Source organism: Denticeps clupeoides, chromosome 19 (genome assembly GCF_900700375.1).
Source record: "Denticeps clupeoides chromosome 19, fDenClu1.1, whole genome shotgun sequence".
Lineage (NCBI taxonomy): Eukaryota > Metazoa > Chordata > Actinopteri > Clupeiformes > Denticipitidae > Denticeps > Denticeps clupeoides.
Window position 1 is genome coordinate 15,390,928 of NC_041725.1, and position 25,882 is coordinate 15,416,809.

Genomic DNA, 25,882 nt, shown 5'->3' on the forward strand with positions numbered 1-25,882 from the left:
TAACAGTCAGGAGACAGGGCAACATACACACCACAGTTAATTAAGCAATTTAACACTGACAGTTCACCTATTCAGAAAAAAAAAATGCCGGAACCAAGAAGGAAGCCTCTCCATGATGGTGGAGAGCACAGTTTATTATTCCAACATGGAAGTGATGGACCCTGGCTGACCCTGCGCTCCAAACCAGCCTCTTACAGGATTGTGAGTGATTTTAATTACATTTAATTACAGTGATTCACCATTACAACCTAGTCAGGTGAGGTGGAAAAGGTTCTAGAGAGATGGTTCTGGGTTCTGAGAAACAGAGCCAGCTGCCTGCATCATGCAAATATATTATCATGGCCATTCTCATCTGGGGCACCATTGGATTTAAGGAGATGACAAGGCTTATGAGGTGTTATTATGCACTTTCACGTTTTATAGGTTAAATTAATTAGACTTGGTCCTGATCTTCAATTACGAAATGAAACAAAGCCTTTCAGATTCCGGCTACCTGGCAACACACAGGAACACAGGTGGCACCATTCGTCTGACAGTCCCTTTATCATGATTATATATTCACACACATCACCGGCAGGCAGCAGATTTAATGTGCAGTTTGCCCCTCGTTTATTTGCCGTCACATATATTCAGTCCGGGCAGCAGGTGATTTACAGGCCGCCGCGTTTCCCTCCCCTTCGCCAAACCCCTCGGATCAAACTCGCCTCCGAGCTGAACTCATTAACCAGCAGGGGAAGACCAATGGCCATGCCCGACAGGCCCGGCCGAGACCAGGCGCGAATCCTTCACCTGCTATCCCACACACGACACAAATCAGACATCACTTGAGCATGCTCACGCGCACAATCTCTTAACCAATGACATCGTCCCAAAAATGCATCCCATTCCTTACCAGTCATTAGTTCATATGTTTAGTACACTTGAAAGTGAAGTGATTGTCACTGTGATACAGCACAGCACACAACAAAACGTGTCCTCTGCATTTAACTGCTTTAGGCACACATACTTAATGAGTTTAATGATTTTAAATGTACCAAACTTTTACTAGATATCCAAAACAACTTTTTTTACATTTACATTTACAGCATTTATCAGACGCCCTTATCCAGAGCGACAAACAATCAGTAGTGACAGGGACAGTCCCCCCCGGAGACACTCAGGGTTAAGTGTCTTGCTCAGGAACAACAATGGTAGTAGGTGGGATTTGAACCTGGGTCTTCTGGTTCATAGGCGAGTGTGTTACACACTAGGATAATACCATACTATCATCTATCATCTATCACATCATATTATTTCTCCTATTATTATCATATCCTGTATATACTATATACTACTAAATACTAAATATAACGATTTACAATCATGCTTCTGCTACAGTACTTGTCCGCCTGGTATGTGTTGACCTGCACTGCTTTATTGGTCATGTTGTTGTTTCCATTTGCACTATGTCCTTTTGCACTAAAGTCCCCAAAGTTTCGCAATCTCATCTCTCTGTGTACTTGTATATGGCGAGATGACAATTGTTTTACTTATTCATTTTATTCATCATTTTATTCATCTTTTTCATCAGGAAAAGTCTTAATTAGTCTTCAAAAACCTTTTCAAATTCCACATACTGACTCAATTAATAGGAAATGAATAGTTTAAAAGGTGACGCTTGCTTGTGGTAAGGTGAAAGGTAAAAGCCTGTTCCTGAAGGTTGTGAGGTCTAGTTTTCGGAGTGGAAGATGTAAATAATGATCATCGGGCGAGGTCAGGGCAGTGATGAAGGGCACTGCGGAGAATCTTCAGCATCAGCATTGCCGTGAGACAGCGCAGCTGGAGCAGACAGAACACTTCAGTTCCATCTGTAGCTGCCCTCACTGCATTCGCATCGGGAACATGGGCCCATCCTAAAACGCCTTCCCATTAGCGAGGGTAAAACCAGGGCTGGAAGTAAAACTGCGGCCATTGTCCTTCTTTTTCTGGTCAGCGTGTGCATTTTGCAAGAAAGACAGGAAACGTGTGGAAACATGACCATCGCCCGCCGAGAGCTGAGAATTGAGAGGGTAATGAATAAATCCGGTGTGCGGTGCGCCCACTTAATCGCAGCAGCTGACAAAAATCACCCTAAATGGCAACGAAAGATGAGGGGCGCGGTAATAACGAAACCCGACTGCGCCAGCTCTCATCCCGTCTGGAACAGCGACAATTACCCAGGGACGCCCAGAGTCATTCAAAACCATCAGGCGGAGTTTTCTTTTTTTTTACTGCTTTCGCCTGCTGCTTGGAAAATGGAGAAGGAAGTGATTTGTTTTGCTACACGTTATATTTACATTAAATATGTAGTATACAATGATCAGCCATCATATTATAAAGTGGGATGTGAATAATGTGAATTATTTCACTACAGTAGAACCTGGTAGTGGGTGGGGTTTATTAAACAGCAAATGGACATTTTTTTTGTTCAAAGCCAATGCACTCGAAGCAGATAAGTGACGTCTGGGTCATAATATTATGTCTTATTTTGCCTACTCAGGATACATGATTAGGGGCAGTGGTGGCCTAGCGGTTAAGGAAGCGGCCCCGTAATCAGAAGGTTGCTGGTTCGAATCCCGATCCGCCGAGGTGCCACTGAGCAAAGCGCCGTCCCCACACACTGCTCCCCGGGCGCCTGTCATGGCCTCCCACTGCTCACCAAGGGTGATTGGTTAAAAGCAAAGGACACATTCCGTTGTGTCACCATGTGTTGTGCTGCAGTGTTTCACAATCACTTCACTTTCACTTTATAGCTGTTTGGTGTATAGCTGCAGTTATTGCACCAATTTATGTCACTGATCTCTGGTGTCTGACAAGAAAACAGCCAACTCCCAGAAAACCAATATATCCTTAGAGTCAATGACAGAATTAATTTGTGAAATTGTTATTATATTGTGTCATTCATTGCATTGTGGAATGCAGTGTCAGAAATGGACAAGCATTCCGACAGCACCACGTCACGCAAAGTATTACTGAAGTGCCCCGTGGACAGTGTCATTAGCTGGTAACGATAACGCTGTTGGAGTGTCAGAGCAGGAGACAGGTACACAATAACGTCCCCCACCCCACCACCCATGGGCTCTGCTGTTCTAGATCCTTCCACCCAGCGGCCTTTACAGCAGCACGCCACAGTCAGTGTGCTTAGATGCTAAACCAAGAGCAATTAGTCACTTAAAAATAAGTTATGCAGCAGCTGCGCTGTTTGCTTGAGACCCACCCTCAAATGCACACACACACACACACACACACACTCACTCAAATGAATAATCTGCAAAATTGCACAAACGAAAACAATTAGACATGCTGCATCTGCTGATTTCAGCATAATGATTCAACAAAATTAACTATGATAATTTTCAGAATTAAACTGCATGATGCACAGTCTGCAAATATTATGTTGCTTAATGTGAATGGTGCATATATTATACATTTTCCAAATATTTCTTAAGAAAGAAAAGAAGAACGCCCCATTTCTTTCTTCAGAGTTGTAAGTGCACATGTCTCAGCAGCATGAAAACCGAACTCCCGTAAACAGAGGCTTCAAAGAAACTCACTGAATGTTCCTATAGCAGACGTGCCTTTAATCTTAATTAAAGGAGACTTGAATGGGTTTCTGCTGTTTGGATTTCTGGGACAAACTGCTCATTGTGTATTCTTTTTATTTTCTGATAGCCAGTGGAGGGATTATAAAAAATAAAGTCTCTTTACAATTTCTTTTGTATTGTCTACATCTTCCTACAGTATCTAAAGCATGTGGGGAACTTTTTCATTTGTAAACAGATGAAATAAAAATCAGAACATAATTTTAACAGATGTTAATTGGCAACATCCATGGTGCATACTGGTGCAAAATGAGCAATTTCTTCTGTTACCTCAGACATCCCCCAGGACGTAATGAAATGTGTGTGATGAGCATCGGTCAAAATGCCTCAAGGATGAAGAACTCTTCTCACCTTGTCTCGGCCATGTTCAGACTAGTATGTTTTAAGTGTTATTGGTGGTAAGTCTTAAACTGAAGTGACTGTCATTGTGAAACACTGCAGCACAGCACACGGTGCACACAACGAAATGTGTCCTCTGCTTTTAACCCATCACCTTTTGTGAGCAGTGGGCAGCCATGAGAGGCACCCAGGGAGCAGTGTGTGGGGACTTGGTGGACTGGGATTCAAACCGGCAACCTTCTGATTACGGGGCGGCTTCCTTAACCGCTAGGCCACCACTGCAACAAGTCACTTTTGACATCACCAAAATGTCTTGTCAATACTATATTATATACACTTGTTTATAGGATTTTGACTTTTAGTTAAAATCCCATAGTTTTAAAAGCCATGAGAAGAGCGGTAATTAATATATAACCTCAGTCCCTTTATTTTTAGCAAATACTTGCTTCTGCGATTTATTTTAAGGTAATGTGGAAATGCAATTTCATACTGTACACTGCTCTAAACAATGGTCGGCTCTGGCTTTGCAACATTAATACAGGTTTATGTGTATTCCATTTTTATACATTGTTTTTATTTTTATTGTAGTTAGAAATTTGAAGATTATTGTAATCTTGTTGACTATACATGTTAAAGACTTATTTATATGTTTGTGTTTTTTTCTATAAAGGCTGGGTTGGGGTGGAGGGTTGTTGTGTTATTATTAAGATAAGATAAGATAAAATGCAATTGAAATGCTGCTAATGTTTCATTTCCATCCCACACAATCACATACAATCGTGATGATGTAATTGCCTGCAGACTGATGAAATTAATACTTGAATCAAGAAAGTGACCCATGCATCCAGTTTTGCAATTCTGGCTACAGGAAGTAACATGGGTCCCACTGCAGCAGGAACCTGAGCAATACTCACTCCCATTCCTTTCGCCTGGCCTGTGGGGTGCTCTGGATCTTATGTGCCTGGTGGGCCTTAATGATGTCCCGCTGCTCGATCAGCCCGCCACGGCGCCGTTTAATGACGTTGGGGCTAACGGGCATTTCGGCGTTGAGGCCTGACGGGGTTCCGGCCTCGAGTGACAGGGACAGATCCAGGGAGGAGGGAGCCGCCGAGGAGCCCAGAGGACCTCCATACTTGGCCAGGGGAACGTACAGGGCATCGCAGCTGACGCTGGGAACCTCCAGCAGTGGCCTGGAGTCTGCGGCCTCGCCCAGCCCCGGGCGGTGCCTGTGCCAGCTCTCCGAATCTTCAGGGGGGAGGACATACCAGCGCGGCACGGCCTTGCCAGAGCCGCACATGCTGTCCAGGGCATGGTGGTCAGACAGGGTCTGAGCGCTGACTGAACACGTGCCCAGTTCCAGCATCTTTCAGATGGCCTTTCAGCATAGTGCTGTGGAGAGAGAGAAGGGAAATGGGTGAGACCGAACACTGTATACCTTGTAACACCACAAAACCAAGGCAAAGGACATTAGACATTAGTTTAAATTAGACTTTCAAATAAAAAAAGACCAATCACTGACTAGTGGCGAGTGTATGGCCTAAATGTGTTGGATAGGGCCTGGGTGGCCTTCATGATGAGCTATTTGTACCCTATTCTATTTGTGGGATAAATATTTATGTCGAGGTATCTCAAGGAGTCAAGGAAAGTTTTTCATCAAACTCCTTTCACTGTTATCAGGGGCAGTGGAGGCCTAACAGTTAAGAAAGCGTCCCCGTAAATGGAAGGTTGCCGGTTTGAATCCAGAACCGAGGTGCCACTGAGCAAAGCACCGTCCCCACACGCTGTTCCCCGGGCGCCTGTCATGGCTGCCCACTGCTCACCAAGGGTGATGGTTAGAAGCAGAGGACACATTTCGTTGTGTGCACTGTGTGATGTGCTTGCTGTGCTTTCACAATGACAATCACTTTCATTATTGCAGATTAGGCTGAACTTCTGAGGTGAAAACAATGAATATGCACATCTAAGTATAAATCCAAGAGCCTCGGTCCAGAAGTCACAAATGCAGTAGATGCCTGAGCAAAAATAATTGAATTCCATTCTCCATTAAAGAAGGGCTTTGATGAAGCACTTGCACAAAGTAAATAGAAAGTTTTGACCACACACATCACACCTCTCATGCATCAAACACAGCTGAATGCTACAAATATTGATAATATTGATTCATCACTGCACCCCAGCACAGCAATCATGTTCCTAATGGGTCTGCAGAGGCAGGTTGTACATTAATCAAATTTGGATCTGCACGTTCAAAGCAATGGAGCGAGAGCAACACTGAATTACAGTGAAAATTCTTGTGCTTGCTACTACAAATAGACTTATAGACTTGCCAATGCGCACATTAGCAACCGAACACTCACTCGCTCACTTTCCATAACCGCTAAGCTGGGAAACGGCTGCCGGAGCGCATCCCTGCGAGCGCATGACACACACACACACACTGATGATGGTCTCAACTAATGCAGCTACAGCACGTGAACTGCAGCATGAAGCATTGTGGTTATTAGGTCTGTACAGGCACCACAGCGCTGAACAAGCAAGAGCGAAACCTACCCCTGGGGTAGTGGGCATTTTTGAAAAAGTGTAAAGTGAAAAGTGGAATAGTGCCTGAACCAGGAATATCATTCAACAGGCTCTGTTGCTCCTACACTTGGAGTAAGAATGCGAGGCCATTTCATTCACACATGGAACACTTCCAGTCATAAAAGATTTAAAGGAATGCTCAAGAGAAGGTGGTTAGAGTAGCGCTTTCTCAGAATGAGAGCACTAGAATCAATACGCTAATTGGCTCATTTGCATATTAGTCATTTGCATATTAGAAGAGCACATATATATTTTTTATTATTAATTATTTATTCCCAGGCTCAAATTGTGAAAATGGTGGCTCTGGGAGCATGAGCAATCATTTTTACACATTGACTGGCTACTGCAGGCTGCGAACCTGAATTGCATTTTCAAGGTCTTGGGGACGTGGTGGAAAAACACAGCACATGGTGACACAACTAAATGTGCAGCCATGAAAGGCACCTGAGGAGCAGCGTGTGGGGACGGAACCTTGATCAAGGGGACCTCAATGGCATCTTGACAGTTTTGAACCCTCAACCCTTTGGATACAAGTCCACGTCCTTGCTTGCTAAGCCACCACTGCCCAGCAACAATGAGACACTTAAACAATAAAGACCATAATCTGATCATGATTGGTGTAACATTTTGGGAATGTAGTATTTTCTTCATCATCTCCCCTATTTTCCTTTTTCCACACAGCTCCTGATGCATACAATCAATGCCAAACAAATGGATCAATGTAGCATGAAAGGAAACCATGCAGAAATCCATTGCTCAGGGAAAGCTGCGGTTCATCATGCAAAGCCGACGCAAAAAATGATGCCGTATCTAATTAAAGACCTGACAATGGATCCGTTAGTGACTGTCTTCTGCACTGTGTGGCTCTGATCCATCTGGCAAATGCAGACAGAGAATAAGACTCAGGCTAATTGAATCACTCTCACGGCTCAACATGGCTAAATGGAGTAGCCTGGTCAGGTCTGAACTTCACAACAACTTCAAATGCCAAAATCGGTGCAACAAGTGTCATGGTAAACAAACCAAAAAAAAATGAAGCATAGGAGCCTGATATACTGATATAATTGACACTCAACTTTCAAACTGTCAAACAAGACTAGCCAGACAGTTAGCTAGTATTATACAAGCATTTACAATGCCAGACCAATTCAGATAGAATTTTAGATCAGATTCTGGCCTCAATCATATGTGGAAGTTGTAGACAAATCAGACATGTGCTAATCCCCAACAAATGCATTTCGTACATCCTTAAAGTGTAAATCTGACCTCCCAAAAATCCCTTTTAATCATTGTCGAGTTCAGAACTGCGCGTGGGGAGGACCTATGGGTGGACTTAATTGTTCACCATAAATTGTACTGTTTGTAGTCCTTCAGCGGCAATTATAGCTTCGGCTTTTCTCTGGTGTGTCTGTACAAGCCTTTCACATTTAAATTATTGATTATTGCTCCATCCACGCAAACTCCAAATGCACCAAATGAAATGGGAGTATCAATAGACTCTTCATTTTACCATCACTTCACTTTCACTTTTTTCACTTTCATATAACGGCTATGTCTTTCTATATATGTGTGTGTGTGCATACTCTCACATCACCTTATATGCTGTAGTTTGTCTCCAGAAATGAATAAGTATGTACAGGAGGTCAATTCGATAGTTCACAATGGTACTTTTTATATTAATTCTTTTCATTTGAAAAATATGATATACTGCCATTGTGAAGGTTTCATGTGAAAGAATAGTTCAGAATTTCGAGTTGACACATGCACAGATTATGTTTGCATTTTATATATGCAGCATTTGCCGGACACTCTTTCCATAAAGTGCATGAGTGCTTCAAAATGTTCATCATTGAAATTCCTCATTTGGTTCACCAGGACCCAATCTGTAAATACCGTTAGCTTAATAGCTAAATAAACCAAAGTTTATTTCTAACAATAATATGTGTTTCATTATCTGTGTCATTATTAAGTCATCAATTCGACAACGTTCCAAGTATCCCAACGTTTTGGGATACTAAGCCATCAAAATCATTACAAATAAATGTGCATGCATAAAATGAAGAATGTAAAAAATACATTACTGGTGCTACAGTATTACGAGGGCAGTAATGGCAATAAACATGTCACACAATTAATGATCTGACATGCTGAATGAAGCACAGTAAAGGCCACACTTACACCAGCAGAGCTAATATGCTACCCCACCCCAACCCCTGCCCAACGGGAGGCAATGGCGGCCCAGCATGCCATGATGCAAGCCCTGGACTCTATCGGAAGGAGATTAATTGCAGTTGCATGGTAATGCCTGCTAGCTTCCTCCAGCGATGGAAAACGTACGCCTGCCCCTGCCAAGTTCCCTTCAAGGCTCCTAATTAGACTGAGGAGAGGCAATTGACGAAGCCGCCGCAGCCAAAACACCCATTGAATGATAGAAAATGTCCGGATATCGGGAGAGCTGTGGCTCCATCTACCAAAAGCACTTTGCACTGGCATCAGCAGATTCTACACATTACAAAATTTAAAAAACATTTTTAGCCTTTTTGTCCCTGATGTAATCGACACTCAACTTTCAAACTGTCAAACAAGACTAGCCAGACAGTTAGCTAGTATTATACAAGCATTTACAATGCCAGACCAATTCAGATAGAATTTTAGATCAGATTCTGGCCTCAATCATATGTGGAAGTTGTAGACAAATCAGACATGTGCAAATCCCCAACAAATGCATTTTGTATGTCATTAAAGTGTAAATTTGATCTCTATTGGTCCCAAAAATCCCTTTTAATCATTGTTGAGTTGGACTGGGTGGACTTAATTTTTCACCATAAATTGTACTGTTTGTAGTCCTTCAGCAGCAATTATAGCTTCAGTTTTTCTCTGGTGTCTGTACAAGCCTTTCACATTTAAATTATTGATTAGTGCTCCATCCACGCAAACTCCAAATGCGCCAAATGAAATGGGAGTATCAATAGACTCTTCATTTTACCATCACTTCACTTTTTTCACTTTCGTATAAAGGCTATGTCTTTCTATATATATGTGTGTGTGTATGTGTGTGTGCATACTCTCACATCACCTGATAGGCTGTAGTTTGTCTCCAGAAATGAATAAGTATGTACAGGAGGCCAATTCGATAGTTCACTATGGTACTTTTTATATTAATTCTATTCATTTAAAAAATATGACTTTAACTCAAGCAATCTGCCCACTGGATGGTCCTCTTTATTATTCAGTAGGTAAACTTTATTAATTATGTTACTACATGGAATGCAGAATTTGTGTGTGATCGTGCTCTACAGCACAGATCTGACAGGCTTCACAATGTATAATCCCCACTGGAAAACGAGTGTGACGCTGGCAGAGAAACATCACACCTCCTTCTGTTGAGATTGACCTTTCTGGATAACCAAATCAACAAAATCAATATTTATCTTTATTGCATTTAAATTAAATGACACTTGGTGATTTAGACCCATGCATGTTTACCAAATTGTTGATGAACTCCAAAATTTGGTATTTTACCCACCTCAGGAAACATGTGAGGAGACAGTGAGAAAGCAGAGGCCTAAAGATCTCCTGTGACCCAAATCATCACCTTCTACAAGAACAGCATTTTATTTTATTTTACATTTAGAAAGGCTCTATGAAGCTCCAATGTCCGTGTCCTCTACACTCTATGACAAATTTCCCAATTTCGGCTAGATAATAAAGGTCTATTCTAAACCCATTCAGTCTACTAGTGTTTATCTTGACACAGACATACAAAAATTGGCTTTGTATGAATTGCTCATACGGGTGTATTGGGGGGGGGGGAGAGAGACAGACATCTGCTCATCATCACTGCCTAATGCATGGACAATCAACATGGAGACAGTGTGGGCTGGTGCTGTACCTTTGTGTCCTGAAGGCAGCAGCTTCATTTCTCTTTCTCTGTCACCATTGTTAACGCTAAGCCTAGTGGCACACGCCTAGTTGTTTGTCAAAAGTGACACCCAGCAACACAAACAATAGCAAAACTGCTATAAAATGAAAAGCACCAGAAGATCTACAAGAAGCCCTGATTCCATTATGCAATATCAGGACATAAGGACATTTACCAAGACAGACTTCTGGCCGCTGTAACCCAGCTACATGCTGTGGTGTGTAAATACGTGCCTCTACTAACCAACCTGAACAGATAAAGATGAAAAGTTTCTCTAATTACAGCCTTACGTTTCCTATTATAATCTCCTAATGAAAGAAAGCTGTTAGAATGATGTTATCCTTTGCAAAGGGAATCTAGAGTGAATTGATTGAAAGGATAATTGCAGAATAATTGTCATTCGGGTATTTTCAAATGTCAGTGTCAGTCTGACAACATTTTGCTTCACCAAATACAATATTCCTATTTTTAAAAATCTATGAACGATGTCAATATTTTTGAATGTGAATGTTCTTATGCATTTATAACCTGAACAGCAGAATTTTGTTATTACATATGACCAGAAAGTTTACAATAAACCATACAGTAGAATGGCGTTTCTCTATCTTTTTTCATCTAAACGAGAGATGAACGAGGATATGCTGCCATGCCGTTTTACACCGTGGAACACACATCTGGGCGTGGGCTAATTGTATAATCACAGTGAGGGATGCGAGTGCTAATGCACTGTCACTAAAGATCACAAGCGATTCGGTGAAAGTGAAACGCATTCAGGGATATTTTAGTAAAGCAGCTCCATGCTGCCCGTCTTAAACCTTTCATGGTTTTATAGTAGTTGGAGGGAAATCGGTTGTGTGGGGGTTATGGGACGGTGACTAATCGCCACGACAGGCAGCCGTAGTCAGTGCCAGACCATTGTTACAGTCGAAGGGCTTAGGGACTCGCACCTGCACAAATTGGGCGCGGCCGAATGCTGGTCCTTTATGTTTCCCTGCTCTGGATCACTTGCGAACATCAGGCCTCCGCCACCTGTCCACTGCTATCTGCATGACAGGGGACGGCCTTGACTGACTGGGGATCAGTGCTCCTTTACATGTTTACATAAACGTGTAAACATGTAAACATAAACATAAACATGTAAACATAAACAGAGAAAATTGATGAATCCTGCAATCTAAGGGTTCTCTCCAGGATATACAGTTTCTGAGGAGCCTTAAAATCCCCTGTGACCCACTTCTAACCCTCCAGACATGAGCCGACGTCCTCAGGCAGGGGGTGTCAAGGGTTCCAAGCTGAAATGACTGTGCATAAATTTGTCCCAATTCACAAAAATGTTCTTAAATTGATTTTGTTTGGAGAATTCTATAAGGAACAGAATGGGAACAAGTTTATGAACTCACCTGTGAACCAGAAGACCCAGGTTCAAATCCCACTTACAACCATTGTGTCCCTGAGCAAGACACTTAACCCTGAGTGTCTCCAGGGGGGGACTGTCCCTGTCACTACCAACTGTAAGTCACTCTCGATAAGGGCGTATTATAGATGCTGTAAATGTAAATGATAACTCACACACAGTAAATATTTCACGGTTCATTTTGCCGCTGTTTTAAGAACAGTTCTTATTTGCACACAAGTGACCAGATTCCAGATGTCTTTCACTATACCTTCACTATACCTTGAGTTTGACTCAATCATTCATGGATCCATTCAAGCGCACAAACTGACCTCAGACCAGACCGAGCAAATGCAGGACAACTCAATGCAAGATGAAGGCGACCCAGCTGTGGGGAAATCGGCAGCATGTTGCCCAGCTGGAAGAATAATAATCATTATTATTGTAACTCAGTTGTAATGCCAGCAATCCAAACAGAACCTTGGTAAATGAGGAGGCAGATTGCGTCATCTACGCACGTCACGGGAATTTATCTGAGAAAAAACCCCGTGTCCGATTACTGGAGAGGGAAATTTAGGGGATTTGGCAGGGAGGTAACCTCTTCAGAACACCTGCTCACCACAAGAGAACTCCATTTAGCACAAAATATTCAGTCATGACTGAAACCCTCAATCATATTATAAATAAAATGGGATGAGGTAAATAAAAATGCAGTACAGATTTAAAATGGGTTCCTTTCAGGCCCTTAGTCAATAAACCAGGGGCAGTCCTTCTCTGTCTTGACGACCCCTGGTCGCAACCGCTGCCGACGTTACTTTCAGAAGCAGATAAAGTTGTAACACTGCTTCTCTGGTGATAGCACCATCACCATCTAAAGAATTGCTATGATACCGTGACCAACTCACAGTCCCAGCTTTGATGTAGCTTTGGTCACTGCTGGACATTCTAGGCTCTAGATGTTGAGGTCACCCAGCCATCTCGAGTAAACTTGGAACCTGCTCACGCCCTGAATTTCATGGATAGTCCGTGACGTGCCTGGTGGCGTCGTCACTCCCAGCTGCCTCCCTGTGACTTATTAAGTGTCATTAAATCAAGAGAATTAAAAGGGTTCTGTCAATAGAAAACAATCAGCAAAGCCACGCAAATCAATGGCGATAATGGGATACTCATCAAGGGGGTCCGGGGTGCGAGGTTTATTTCGAGACTGGTGCTTCACTCCTGAACTGGTTGCTACCCGACACTGGGCTTTCCCCAAAATACAAGATGACACGGCGCTGAGATTGTTAACCTCGCCTTCCCTAAACAGACATGGTGTGAACCTCACTTTTTGCCCTCAGAGTTTCATTCTGCAATTGCTTTTAGATCTTTCTAGATCCGCTGTGGCAGATCTCTCCCTCATTACGAGCAGTGTGGCATTCCCACCATCTTTTTTTTATTTTTTATTATTCCTTCCCTCCCATGATGAAAAGCGCAATGCTGACCCCTGCTCGGCTGATGCTGTTATTCTTTTCTGCAAATGGTCAGAAAGAGGGAGGAGGCAAAATCGCCTCAAACACTTTCATGTCTCCCACAAAACAAAAGTCAGAGCAGCATCTGAGCAGAAAGCGTGAAGTCTTTTAAAAACGAGACAAAGTGACATCATTTGTCCTGTTGCTGGCGGTGGCTTTTCTTTGTCGCAGTACATTTCCTCCGTCCTCTACTGGTATTGTGCTACAATACAAATGATAACTATTCAATACAAAATGATCATTATTGTTGGTAAACTGTGGAATAAATAATATTTTTTTAAGAATTAAAAAGGGATGTAAAATGCGGGCACTTAATGGTTTATTAAATGTAGTAAATAATGTTTTGTAGTAAATAATGTTTTTTTAATAAATAATGGTTAAAGTTAATATGTAATATAGGGGCAGTGGCTAAGTGGTTAAACTGACCCATGATTGGAATGTTGCCGGTTCAAATCTCGATCCCACGGTTCCAGTGAGGTGCCACTGAAAATGAACTGAAGTGATTGTGAAACACTGCAGAACACGGTGACACAACGAAATGTGTCCTCTGCTTTTAACCATCTTAGTGAGCAGTGGGCAGCCATGACAGGCGCCCGGGGAGCAGTGTGTGGGTATTGTGCTCTGCTCAGTGGGGCTTTGCTCAGCGGGCCACCACTGCCCCGGTACCCTGCCCTGAGTCCCTACACACTGCTCCCCAGGCGCCTTTCATTGCTGCCCACTATGGTATTAATTGCAGAGAGCACATTTCGTGGTTCATAATTCATATTCACAAATAAGTTTGCATTATAGATCAATTTATAGATGAAAAAGACATTTTACTACAATATGGTGACCAACCAACAAGCAACTTGTAGCGAACAGCACTTATATTGAGTCCATTAGCTGTGACTATTATATTAGTGCCCAGCTGAAATAGTGCAAAGTGATCGTGTTAGAGGCTCCACCAGCCACTCAAACCGCTTCTGATCCAATTTCACCCCTTACTAAAGCGCCGAGCCTACTGGTCACTGCTCTCCTGTGTATCTGACAGACCACCTTACAGGCAGGACGTCATTATCAGGCCTGGTCAGGGCAGAAGGCACGCAGATGCGACGAGCTGACCTCAGGACAGGAGGTCACATTTAACCCATGTGGCATCCTGGATATTGAGCATTTTATCTCCTCCAGGAGATTTTTTAAAAAAGCTTTCAAGCGAACCACTCGCTCCTCTCCAAGTGTTGTGGACTTTGTGGCTTTTGGCTGGGTACAAAGAGCTGGAAATGTCACCTCGGTTTTGTTCCAGAAAAGTTTTCGTTCTTCCGACAAGGCCACTGGCCAATGAAATGTCGGGACAGATTAGCAGATGTGTCTGCACAGGACGAGCAGAAATTAAAGACATAAAGTTTCATAAGAAAGAAGCAATAAGCTTCGCCATTGGATTTATCATGTAAAGATCTGAGTGAATAGGGTCATCAAACCTGTCTGTGCGTCGAAAGGCTCCGCTGATTAATTCCACTCATGATGAAAGTGGATCTATTCCAGCACAAGGAAGAGCCTTCACCCCCAACCATAGTTTTCTGCACACGGTTTAACTGGCAAGAGCATCGAAGAAAAAAAGAGTGAATTCATAAATATTTCACCACAGAAATGTTCGGCTTCAGGGTGAAAAAGTGCAAAGGGGAGGGAGACCTGGGATCTTCTGTGAGATCCTGGGATTCAGTAGATCATCGTCACCCAGGTACTGATGTCTCATGGTGAAGAAATTATTGCACAGTTCATCGTCGATATTCATTTATGAACCTAATCTCATCCATCATTTGCGCCTTTAATACAGACGCAGGGAGAGCATGATATAATGCCACTTCAAGGATTCCTCTCAACCAGTCAGAGCCCCAGGTTGGGACTTCCTGAGGTATAGAAGTAATAGTAATACATGTTTTTCAGGTATCATGTGAACCACAAGTCAGTCCAGGAATAAAGGGAATGTGGATGTACATTGTGCATAAGCAGTGACAAAACAACGTTCATTTGCACATCGGGATGTGCAGTTATCACTCGGACCCTCGTCTGCGGCCCTGAGCATCAGCACAGTCCTCCATAAACCGGCCACATACCTTCCGTCAATCTCAAGACATTCCTTCTTATTTTCAACACTAAGTCATGGCTTCCATTACGCCCGGCCAAGGGTGGGGGTGACTACTTTTTAAAGGCAGTGTAGCTCCGCCCCATGAACTCTCATATAAAGCTCCCTTGTGTGTTTTCATTTGTGGTGTGTGTGTGAGGTCAATATTTGGTGCTACATATGGGTTCGTGTCTTCGTTTTGATCACTTTTTTATCTGTTTCGCAGTTTTTTCTCTGAATAAACGATTTGTTGTGCAATTTCGCCTCCCGCCTCCGACTCAGGGTCGCTATGACAATCGTGTGTCTTTTTTGTACTATTTTCAGGGCGGCATTGAGCTGGTGCTCGAACCGCTCGCCATATAAAATATCTACCATGCAACTAGATTCATCAGGCCCTATTCTTCACTCGGAGCCCAGACAATAGCTGGAAGTTTATTCCAAATCGTCAATCCCCCCGCGATCCAGGCCAAAGCACCGATGACTCAGCTTCTTACCAAAAGGATGAATAAAACGTATAAAATGAAAACACACACACACACACACATACACACACACAAAGGATGGACCTTTAGTCATATTAAAAGGAAGCATCAGGGACACCTCGACGCCTGCCAAATCCTGGTGTATTTCTGGGTGCAGCAACAGGAGGTACCTCCAGACCGGAGACTCTGCTCTCCCCACCCTCACTCGCACATCATCATCATCATCGTGTCACCAAAATGCATTTCCAACCGCCCCACCACACCTTCAGATGGGGTATATAACATACGTCCTTTAAATCACCTTTAATAAACCTGCACATTAAAAGCCCATTTGGCGAGATGAACTCAAGTCCTTCCAGCGTCTTTCTTTCGTCTGTACAAGACCAATCTGAATGTGAAAGTGAAGTGAAGTGATTGTCACTTGCGATACACAGCAGCACAGCACACGGTGCACACAGTGAAATCTGTCCTCTGCATTTAACCCATCACCCTGAGTGAGCAGTGGGCAGCCATGACAGGCGCCCGGGGAGCAGTGTGTGGGGACGGTGCTTTGCTCGGTGGCACCTCAGTGACACCTTGGCGGATCGGGATTCGAACCGGCAACCTTCTGATTACGGGGCCGCTCCCTTAACCGCTAGGCCACCACTGCCCCTCCATGTGCTTCATTACGCGCATATCAGTGACACTCAATTTGTTAGCGTCTCCCCAGCAGCACGCTGAACGTTCTGACACGGATCGTATTTCGCGCTCCTTCGCTTTTTGGCCGTTGGCGGAGGTGAACACGTGTGAGGTGCATCCCTTCGTTTGCTGGTGCACCAAACACACAATTACAGGAATCCAATTCCAATCAAGGGTGGAACCATGGCAGCCCTGGCACCGCTTCTCCCGGATCCCTGAACGTCTCTGCATCGTCTTCACTGCACGAGTCAAATCAATACAAGGACCAGAAAGACAGAAAAACGCGTGTTTTTAACCTCGGGACGTGCAGAATTCTACTCCGAAATCCAGGATTCCACTGTTGAACCGTTGCCATTGAGCTCTTGTCCTCCGCGCAGTCTTCGTCTTTTAAAAGTTATTTTTCAGTTTGTTTTTTCTGCACCAAACTGTGCCATTCGTTCATGTAGCCCGGGCTATAGAGCCCTCACTCGAGCGAGAGAGCGAACAAAGAAGCACAGACCGAGAACGTTCATACGAGCCAACTCGGAGGGAAATGTAATTATTAATCTGAAGGGGGGACAATGCAAAGTGACAAAAACAAGCGACGGCAAACGCTCACTTGATCCTCATTTCCATGACAACAAATATGCATCCCCCCCCCAGCCATACAAATCGCTGGAATGGACGTCATGTGCACGTCCCAGTTTTGAGACGTTTTCATCATTGCCACAGATTATGACTGGGTGTGCTGTAAATGGAACTACTGCCGCCTTTCAATGTCACTGTCACTGCAATCAACTAACTGTCAGGAGTTCTGCACTAAAGAGGGGACGAGAGCTTGCAGTGTCAAGTTCAACTGTCCGCACCTTGTTCAAAAGCTGTTTCATTTTTCTCACTGTAGAACCATTTGAGCAGGTAACTTTGGGGTACCTAACAAGGACGTCAGTGGAACCCGCAGATCCCTACACAATTAAAAAAAGGGACTTTCATGCTGCTGAACTAAAAAATTAATGAGGACTATAGGGCTCAGCACATCTGTACGCGCAGGCAATACGTGACAATATCCACAGATATTATAAACACGGTCCACGGTCCTTACTACATTTCGTTGCCCTGTACTTGTACATGTGTAATGACAATAAAGTTGAATCTAATCTAATCTTCTCTTGGTTTCATGCCCTGGACGCTCTTCTCCTCCTCCTCCTCCGCCTCATCATCATCATCATCATCATCCCCCCATTCCCCAACATCATGCTGATGCACGCATATAACACGCAGAATAAATGTTGGAACTGACCTTCCACCCCACTCAGCACATGTCTGATCCACAGCGACACGCAGCCCCACGCACGACACCGCACGGTCCCGCGGGGACCCGGAATCCGTCGCGAATCTCACGCCGCAGCTATAATAACGAAAACGACCATAATAATCACGGGGGGTGGGACGTTCACCTGAAAGTGCAGCTCCGCGGCTCTCCCGCCTCCCGGCCGAGGCGCGATTCCGCGGTTAGCGCGCCATGAATAATTAAGGGTCGCGTTCGGCCGCGTCCTTCATCTCAACCCGCGGGGAAGAAGTGCGGGGCCGCTTTATAAAGTCGGAGCCCCGCACCCACCCGCCCCACGACGAGCGCGTCCGGAATGGAGGCACCGATCGTTTGTTCCTCGTTCAGTTGTGCGAATTGATAAAAAGAAAAAAAAAGAAAAACTAAGGAAAAGCATTGATGTATTGAGGCTTCGATACCACGATTCTGTCGAGGATGTTTTAAGGGCCCTGGATAAAACATGATTTTATTATTTTTATTATTATTGTCATTGGAGGTAACAATACTACTACTAATACCACTTAATTATAATAATTACAATGGTAATGATTTTATATCATTATTGTCATAACTGGATATTAATACAGATTAGTTTAACCTTTGGAAGAAAAACTGTATTCTGCATCAACGATACTTCGTGGCAATAATGAAGAGGGTTATAAAATATTGTTATGCCACGTGATGTAATTACTGATTTGGTAATTACTGTCTTAATTAAGACGATGATTCGGAGCAGCCAACAGGTGGCAGGATTGACGTATGTGGCGATTTTGTGTTTTTGGCGCCACCTATTGGCTGCACTCAGTTTTACAGAAACACCACCGCCGTTGCATTTGGTATTTCACCTTTTTACAAATACAAATATTGAACGTTCGCCCCTACTTTTGTCTACACTTGGCAATTCTGTGTACACCTTTGAGGAGAGTAACAGATTTCAGCAGATTTACATTTACTTAACTTATCCAGAGCAACTTATATGGGGGCTTTAAAATGTCCGTCACAGTAATCCGTCATTTGGCTCACTAGGACCCAAACTGTAAATACATTAACTTAATAAATCAGTTTCGTGCATTTGAAGATCTTTAATGAGGCAGCTGTTTGAACATCTACTGGAAGTTCATTCCACCCCCTAGGAGCCACGACGGAGAGGAGTCTACTTGGGACTGGTGTGGGAGAACTTGAGAAGGTTAAAACCTGGTCGTGCCGCACCACTTGTTTTTTAGTTGGGGAGGTCGAGTAGTGCTGAGAGGAAGACCAGCCAGGAGTGAGTTACAGTAGCCTAGTTTGGAGATCTGAGCAGCCTGTGTTTATACAACTGGACGAAGGCCTTTAATGTTTTAGTGAAGGAGATTGGATATGTGAGACGAGTAGGAGAAGGAATTGTTACCTCAAGGTTGCGTGCAGTGACAGAAGGAGAGATCAGGGAATCATCTTGGGAGATTTTTAGATCCTGCAGATTAGCGGAGATGAACAGCAGTTCATTTTTGCTGGGGATGCCAGTATGCCCGCTTTGTGACAGCTTTACCCAGGTAATCTCAGCATGTGCTGCGGTGTGCGGACTGCTAGATCTCTCTTGTCCTCTATCGTGTCCCTATGATGGCTATCAGGTGTCTCTGATGTCCTGTCCAAGAGGCGGAGTGTCTAATCGTGGCCGTCCATGCCTGGGGACAATCTACAGCCTCCACAGGAAAGAGACCAGTAATGTGCACGAGGACACGACAGGGGGACACAAACTCAAAGAGCAAGAAAAATCCAAGACTTCAAAAGACGACAACTTGAAAGTACTTTAAACCTCAAGTGAGCCCCGGCCAGCGAAACAACTTTGAGGCAGGGAGAGTAGTGCAGCTGAGGAAAAGAACGCAGTCTGTGGTTCGATTTAATATCCAGGGCAGACCGCAGGATGTGAAGTAAAAGAAAGTGAAGTGATTGTCACTGTGATACACTGCAGCACAGCACACGGTGACACAGCTAAATGTGTCCTCTGCTTTTAACCATCACCCTTGGTGAGCAGTGGGCAGCCATGACAGGCGCCCGGGGAGCAGTGTGTGGGGACGGTGCATTGCTCAGTGGCACCTCGGCAGATCGGGATTCAAACTGGCAACCTTCTGATTACGGGGCCGCTTCCTTAACCGCTAGTCCTTCACTGCCCCCTATTGGCTGCAACCAACATCCCTTCCTCTAAACCAGAGGACCACAAAGACCCAGGTTCAAACCCCACTTACTATCATTGTGTCCCTGAGCAAGACACTTAACCGAGAGGGTCTCCAGGGGTTGTCCCTGTCCCTGTCACTATTGATTGTAAGTCGCTCTGGATAAAGATAAAAAGTAGCCAAAAAAAAGTAGTGATTACTGTTCAGCTACAGTTGGGTCAGCATGGTCACAGAAACACTAAAAAGCATGGTACATATGAAATGATGAACCAATTCAGGAACCATTTGTTTTTATTTCAACAGTGTACATTCCTTAACTGACAGAATACCGTAAGCTACTGAGGCTGCTTAAACGTCCAGTTATGCCAACAGTGACACATTCGACCCGACTGACTTAACAAGCCCATTTTTTATTAAAAGTAGAGCAAATACTCACTCGTTGGCAGTGAAGTTACACCTCATTAGCAATGTAAATCTACTGAGCTTGCCTATACCTATGACCTATAAAACATATAGAGCTCTGCCGTAACTCTGATGGGCTAAATACATTTCTATTTGTAACATTTTATGACATTTATTTATCTTGATACACTATTTGAATACTACAGCTATATAATAAAACAACACTTTTGGCTTTTGTTTGTTGCTGTCAGAAAAGCGAGAGCTTCAATGTTTCTTGAAAAAATCCTTTTGCTCTACATGTAACTGCTGCATCAGCCCTATGTTGGTTGTTATGTCACATATATTCATCTATATGCTTGCACTAGGCCAGATGGTGAAAAAAATGTGACTATACTGCATTGCACCAAAAGTTTTACATCATGTGCATCAGTCATGATTGTGATAAAAAAAAGAAGGTGCTTCAGGTGCTAGGAGTACTCAGAAGCGGCTCTGAGGAAGCAGGGCCTGGTGAAAATCCGCCGTGGCCGAGGACTTCACAGAGCCCGCGTCACTGAACGTGACCGGGGACAGCAGCGTCTTCGGGTCCGGTTCTACATCTGTAACAAGCAAACCGGATGTGAGGGACACAAGTTCTGGACACCACAAACAATTATCAGATACAAAACTCACATTCTGCTGGGAGGCCTGGAGATTTGGGAATGTGAGTCACGTGGTCTGTGAAGGTCAAATTCAAGAAGTGATGTTTGAGCCACGTGGCTCTGTCTTCCTCAAACATTTTCCGCTTAAAAAGAAAAAGCAGTTGAGCTTTATTTGTTTACTGTTTTTTGGGCTTTGGATATTTTTTTTTTTTTACTTCTCGCACCTCGTGGCCCAGTCTAATGGCCGCTTCAGTGAAGTTCTGCCTCTCCGATGCAAAGTTCTTCCTCTGCTCCTCAAAAATCCTCCGCTGCTCCTTAAACCTCTCCTTTTCCTCCAGCACGTAACAGTCCTTGAGGAGAGACGCCGTCTCCTCTTCGCAGGGGGAAATAAGCTGCTGCTGAGCAAAGGATTCAAGCTCTGAATTTCCGTCCCTACTCTACAATACCGTGTAATGCGATCTCTGATTGTTAAAAGTGTTAAAAGCTCCATGCTGCAGAGATGTAGCAAATTGGCCCTTTAAACAGCAGGGGGCGCCTTGTGACATTTTCAATCACTTAATTGAATGTACAGCTCATAAAAACCTCCTTGGCTTTCCTTGGAGGACTTAAGCACAATTCAATGCAAATACGAAACAATAAAATGTGTAATGAATCCCCTGCTGAACACCAGGAATGCTCACTTGCAAGAGCTGCTGCTGAGTGTGAATGAACTCCTTGCACTGCTGGACTTCAAGCTTGAGACGCCCCATCTCTTGGTCGTTTGTTTCGTTCGAGGCCGCCTCGCTCTCCACCTGCACAACCTGCACCAAGGACACTGGAAGAAACAAACACCAAACAAGCCATGTTGGTGGCTACGTCAGCCCCAAGGGTTTGAACCTAGCTCTTACGTCATGTTCATCATGACCTGGACAGTGGTTGGCCAAACGGACTCAGAATGTTGCCGGTTCGAATCTCGACCTGCCAAGGTGGCAATGAGGGTGCCTGTTATGGCTGCCCACTGCTCTCCAAGGGTGATGGTTCAATGCAGAGGAAACATTTTGTTGTGTCACCGTGTGCTGTGCTTGCTGGGTATCACAATGACAGAAATGATCACTTTCACTTTTCCCTTTTATCATTATGGGAACAGTATAGGGACGAGAACACAGGGACGTGCGCATGAGTAACAAGCGGCACGAGAGTGAGGGAGCATGGAAGCTTGAGTAAAGGACTAAATTAGGAATAACTAGGGATGTGTGACAATAACCAGTCAGACAGGACTAGGATATGGCGCCACCTGTTGGGCCAGGGATGCCAGGATGGTACACTGTCAAAATGTATTACAAAGGTAACAATTTTACAATTATTAATATTGTACAACTTCAGGGGTGACGATGATGGAATAAGTAGAATTTGGGATTTAAGGCTATGGTTCCTGTCTGATGTCTTCTCTTGACCATATGCTACAAGATTGTTCTTGATAAATTGAGAACTTAAGACATACCTTGGCAGTCAAGTTTCTCCACGTGATGTTTGATCTTCCTCCACTGCTGCCGGATGCTGTTTGTGAGCTCCTCTCGGGCGTGTTCACAGGACACCTCTATGGCTTTCTGCCCGGGATCACAGTCTCCCTCTCCTTCAGACGCGGACTCCTGAAAGACGGACATCTCCTCAGCGCTGGCTTTCTCACCGTGTCACCCGGCCATCACCGTCGGGACCCAGGTGACCAACCTGATCAGCACTGCGTTCACATCGCGGCTCCCCAAGGCTGGATCTCTTTGGCCCTAAAATGCCGACCATCTCTTTCTTCATCTGCTGAAGAACCTTTCTCAGCTCGGCGTTCTCTGTCATCAGCTCTTTCTGCCGGTTCTCCAGCTCATTCAGAAGAATCTTGTACATTTCACTCTCATGTCTAGAGAAAAAAGATATACTTACCATTCAGTTACCATGGCATTACATCTACATTATTATTTTATGAACATTGTTTTCAGAATAAATGAAAGCTTCTACCTGCTCTCTGACTTCCGGGTTTTCCACTGGCTTCTCTTGCCATCAGATCTTCCCACGCAATTCAGAATTTCAATAGCTGTTTTTAAAAATGTATATAATCAACTGTCATTTTCACAATGGACGTGTTCAAAAATTATTGTTCCTTAACGATGACAAAAGAACAGCGCCTGTTGGAATCTGAGAGGGTCTCCGCAAACCTTGTTTCTTATCCTTTCGGTCAACCAGCACTTGGTTCAAATGCTCCTTGAGTTTCTGGTACTCCCGCTCTTTCCTCTTCTTGTCGTGGCTGTAGTGCGCAGCGCGACTCGCTCTGATGTTCTGCAGCTTCTGCACCTGTTGAAGGAGCATCGGAGGCTGACTCCACAGCAGAAGGCACGTGAACCAATGCCAGGAAAGATTTAGATTAAATTTAGATTTAGATGAAAGGCGGCCGGGGAGCAGTGTGTGGGGACGGTACTTTGATCAAGGGGACCTCAGTGGCACCTTGATGGTTCGGGATTTGAATCTGAATCCCATTGGTTACAAGTATGCTAGGCCACCACTGCCCCATAATAAAGACAAAAAATAAGAATCCTGGATACAAATGGCAATTTCTTGACTCAGGTTAGGATACATTTACTTGTGAAATCGAATTTGGCCAGTGAAAAAGAGGACAATTTGGGAAGTTTGGAAGTTTTTTTCTCTCGTAAAAGATGTACTATGCGTACCAATGTACCAACCAGAATCTATAGATGAAAATGAATTCAATCCAATCCAAGTTGTTACATTTATCGTTCTAATTTTTGTCATTGCACCATGCAGAGATGGAGTGACAATAAAAAAAACTGAATTGATTTCTCTTTACTTCACCCATGCCCTACTTGTCTCAGCTCACCCACCTCATCTGTCTAAAACAACCTTGACCTTGTTCCAGTCTGGCGCATTTTTAACACTCCACGCCACTGACAAAAGCATTTTTTGCCTATCAGTGCACATTCACAAAGACTGACTAAAATGTCACAACCGAAATATCCTACCTCCTCCTTCTCATTCTTTATACAATTCTGCAGGCTCTTAATGTTCATGTGTAACTGTCGTTCTCTCTCTTGCAGCCTCCCATTTTCCCTCTTGGCAAGTTCAAATTGCTCCTATAAAATAAAAATTAAGATAATGGTTCAAATGCATGCTTTAACTTCATCCAGCCAGTCTGTGTGCTCATTCTTTTTAGTCCTACGCAAAGATAACCTACATAATGTGCGGAGGCTAATAATAACACAGAACTAGGCCAGCTGCGGTGCCATGTTGGGCGGCGGGAGACGAGCGTGGCACCTTGAGCCTGGCGTGGCTGAGCTGCTGGTACTCCATGTCACTGGCCGCCCTCAGCTGCTCTGTCTCCAGGTTCTCCACGGTGCGCAGGACCTGGCGGTGCTGCTGCACAAGAGCGTGCATGCTGTTCAGCAGGGCCACCACGTCCAGCCCCCGGCTCGCCCCCGACTCTGGACAGAGCAAAGGAAAGCCCAGCAAAGACATCTCCTGGGCATGAACAGGACATTATTAATGTTACCTGAGCCTTAAAAAAAAATAATCAGAGCAAAAGCGGGCTTCCTAATACCTCGTTTAAGAAAGAAATGCATTCTGCCATGTTCTCATCTGTACAGAAAGCTTTTAAGGGGCTGTAGAAATTCGTGGACTGAGTATATCGCCTCAGTAAAGGTGTCAGTCTGTAAGAGTTGTAGGGACCGTCCATGTTTTCTGCAACAGAAATTGCATGTTAATTGTAGGTTAATTGTGAGCAGCCTGTGTTGTGCACTTCAGACTAAATTTTCTCGTGCATATTTGTCTTGTATCTCTTTCACATGCAATTTAGTTTTCTTGCTCAAAAGGTGAACAAACTAGCTTGGCTTTGGCATTCCATTCCGAGAGTTATAATCGGCTTAATGCTTACCTTGTGATGATTCTGGCATTATTTCTTCCTTTGATAATTCGATCAGACAGAAAAAATCTGGACAGGCAGAAGCAGGACAGCTGCTGATTTTACCCCGGTAAAGCGCTGAAATGAATGGAACCAGCTCATGGTACTGATGCACAGACGCTATTTAACTACAACCCAAGAACCACATATGCACTGAAAATACAATAAAGTTGGCAAAGATCTATTGGGTGGTGATAAATTACACAATGTGTTGGTCCGAACCGGATCAGAAGTTGAGGGCCAGTGAGACCCTCTAACAGCCCCGTTTTAAAGCAAGATGCTTGGGATGACAGAAAGTAGGCTCCCTCCCTGCAGCAAACATCACCCTCATCGTCATTATCACGTTACATATCTGAATCTTGTATATGTATATATATCTGAATATATATATATAAAACAGTAGACCCCTACAATTCTAACGCCCGACTGATTCAATCCAAGCAAAACAACAGGATCGAGTACGCACCGTGTGTACCTGGCGACCGACGGGACGCTCTGGCGCGGCTGTAATCGAGCCCGCGGCCGCTGATTGGCCGGCGCGTTGCCGGGTAACAGACGCTCGGCAAAGCCGCCGAACGCGATTGGTTGTCACAGAAATGAGATGAAATTGCGTCACGTGACTCCTTTCGGGGTTTTTTTTTTCGTTTGTTTTATAAACAAATGAAACAAATTTGCTCTCAGAACAGACACACTTTATTAAGCGATTATTAGAATAAATATTTTACTTTACACACGTGAATGAAAATAAATACAAGATACAAATACAGACGCTGTACATGTAAATGTAAAAATGTTAGCACATCAAACAAACTTTTGCCGCTACATTGCG

The 25,882-nt window shown here is 44.0% G+C and overlaps 2 protein-coding genes across 12 annotated transcripts in view; both read right to left on the bottom strand.

Moving 5' to 3' along the window:
- cacna1ea (calcium channel, voltage-dependent, R type, alpha 1E subunit a) overlaps positions 1-18,001 on the bottom strand; it is a 98,947-nt gene extending 80,946 nt beyond the window's left edge. For 3 of the 8 annotated variants that reach the window (XM_028962436.1, XM_028962430.1, XM_028962431.1), the window contains exons 1-2: positions 17,900-18,001; positions 4,874-5,348 (exon numbers count right to left, since the gene is read on the bottom strand). In XM_028962436.1, coding sequence (XP_028818269.1) covers positions 4,874-5,322 — 449 coding nt within the window. In that variant the 5' untranslated portion in view covers positions 5,323-5,348; positions 17,900-18,001. The remainder of the gene's footprint in view (positions 1-4,873; positions 5,349-17,899) is intronic. The other 5 variants (XM_028962435.1, XM_028962432.1, XM_028962434.1 and 2 more) reach the window with 2 other exon arrangements.
- A 2,415-nt stretch (positions 18,002-20,416) lies between these two features.
- LOC114769375 (afadin- and alpha-actinin-binding protein-like) lies at positions 20,417-25,543 on the bottom strand. 4 transcript variants are annotated; one of them, XM_028962322.1, is made up of 13 exons: positions 25,520-25,543; positions 25,027-25,131; positions 24,694-24,833; positions 24,411-24,614; positions 24,119-24,229; positions 23,300-23,435; positions 23,103-23,178; positions 22,824-23,004; positions 22,597-22,744; positions 21,797-21,930; positions 21,341-21,514; positions 21,148-21,259; positions 20,417-21,074 (listed from the first exon to the last, which is right to left on the bottom strand). In XM_028962322.1, exons 2-13 carry the CDS (start codon positions 25,043-25,045, stop codon positions 20,956-20,958), a joined length of 1,554 nt encoding a protein of 517 aa, XP_028818155.1. In that variant the 5' UTR covers positions 25,046-25,131; positions 25,520-25,543; the 3' UTR covers positions 20,417-20,955. The 4 variants fall into 4 exon arrangements, with proteins under 4 accessions (XP_028818155.1, XP_028818156.1, XP_028818159.1 ...); XM_028962323.1 differs by having other exon boundaries at positions 25,027-25,083; positions 25,520-25,542; XM_028962326.1 differs by having other exon boundaries at positions 24,411-24,611; positions 25,027-25,535.
- Positions 25,544-25,882: the final 339 nt, after the last annotated feature.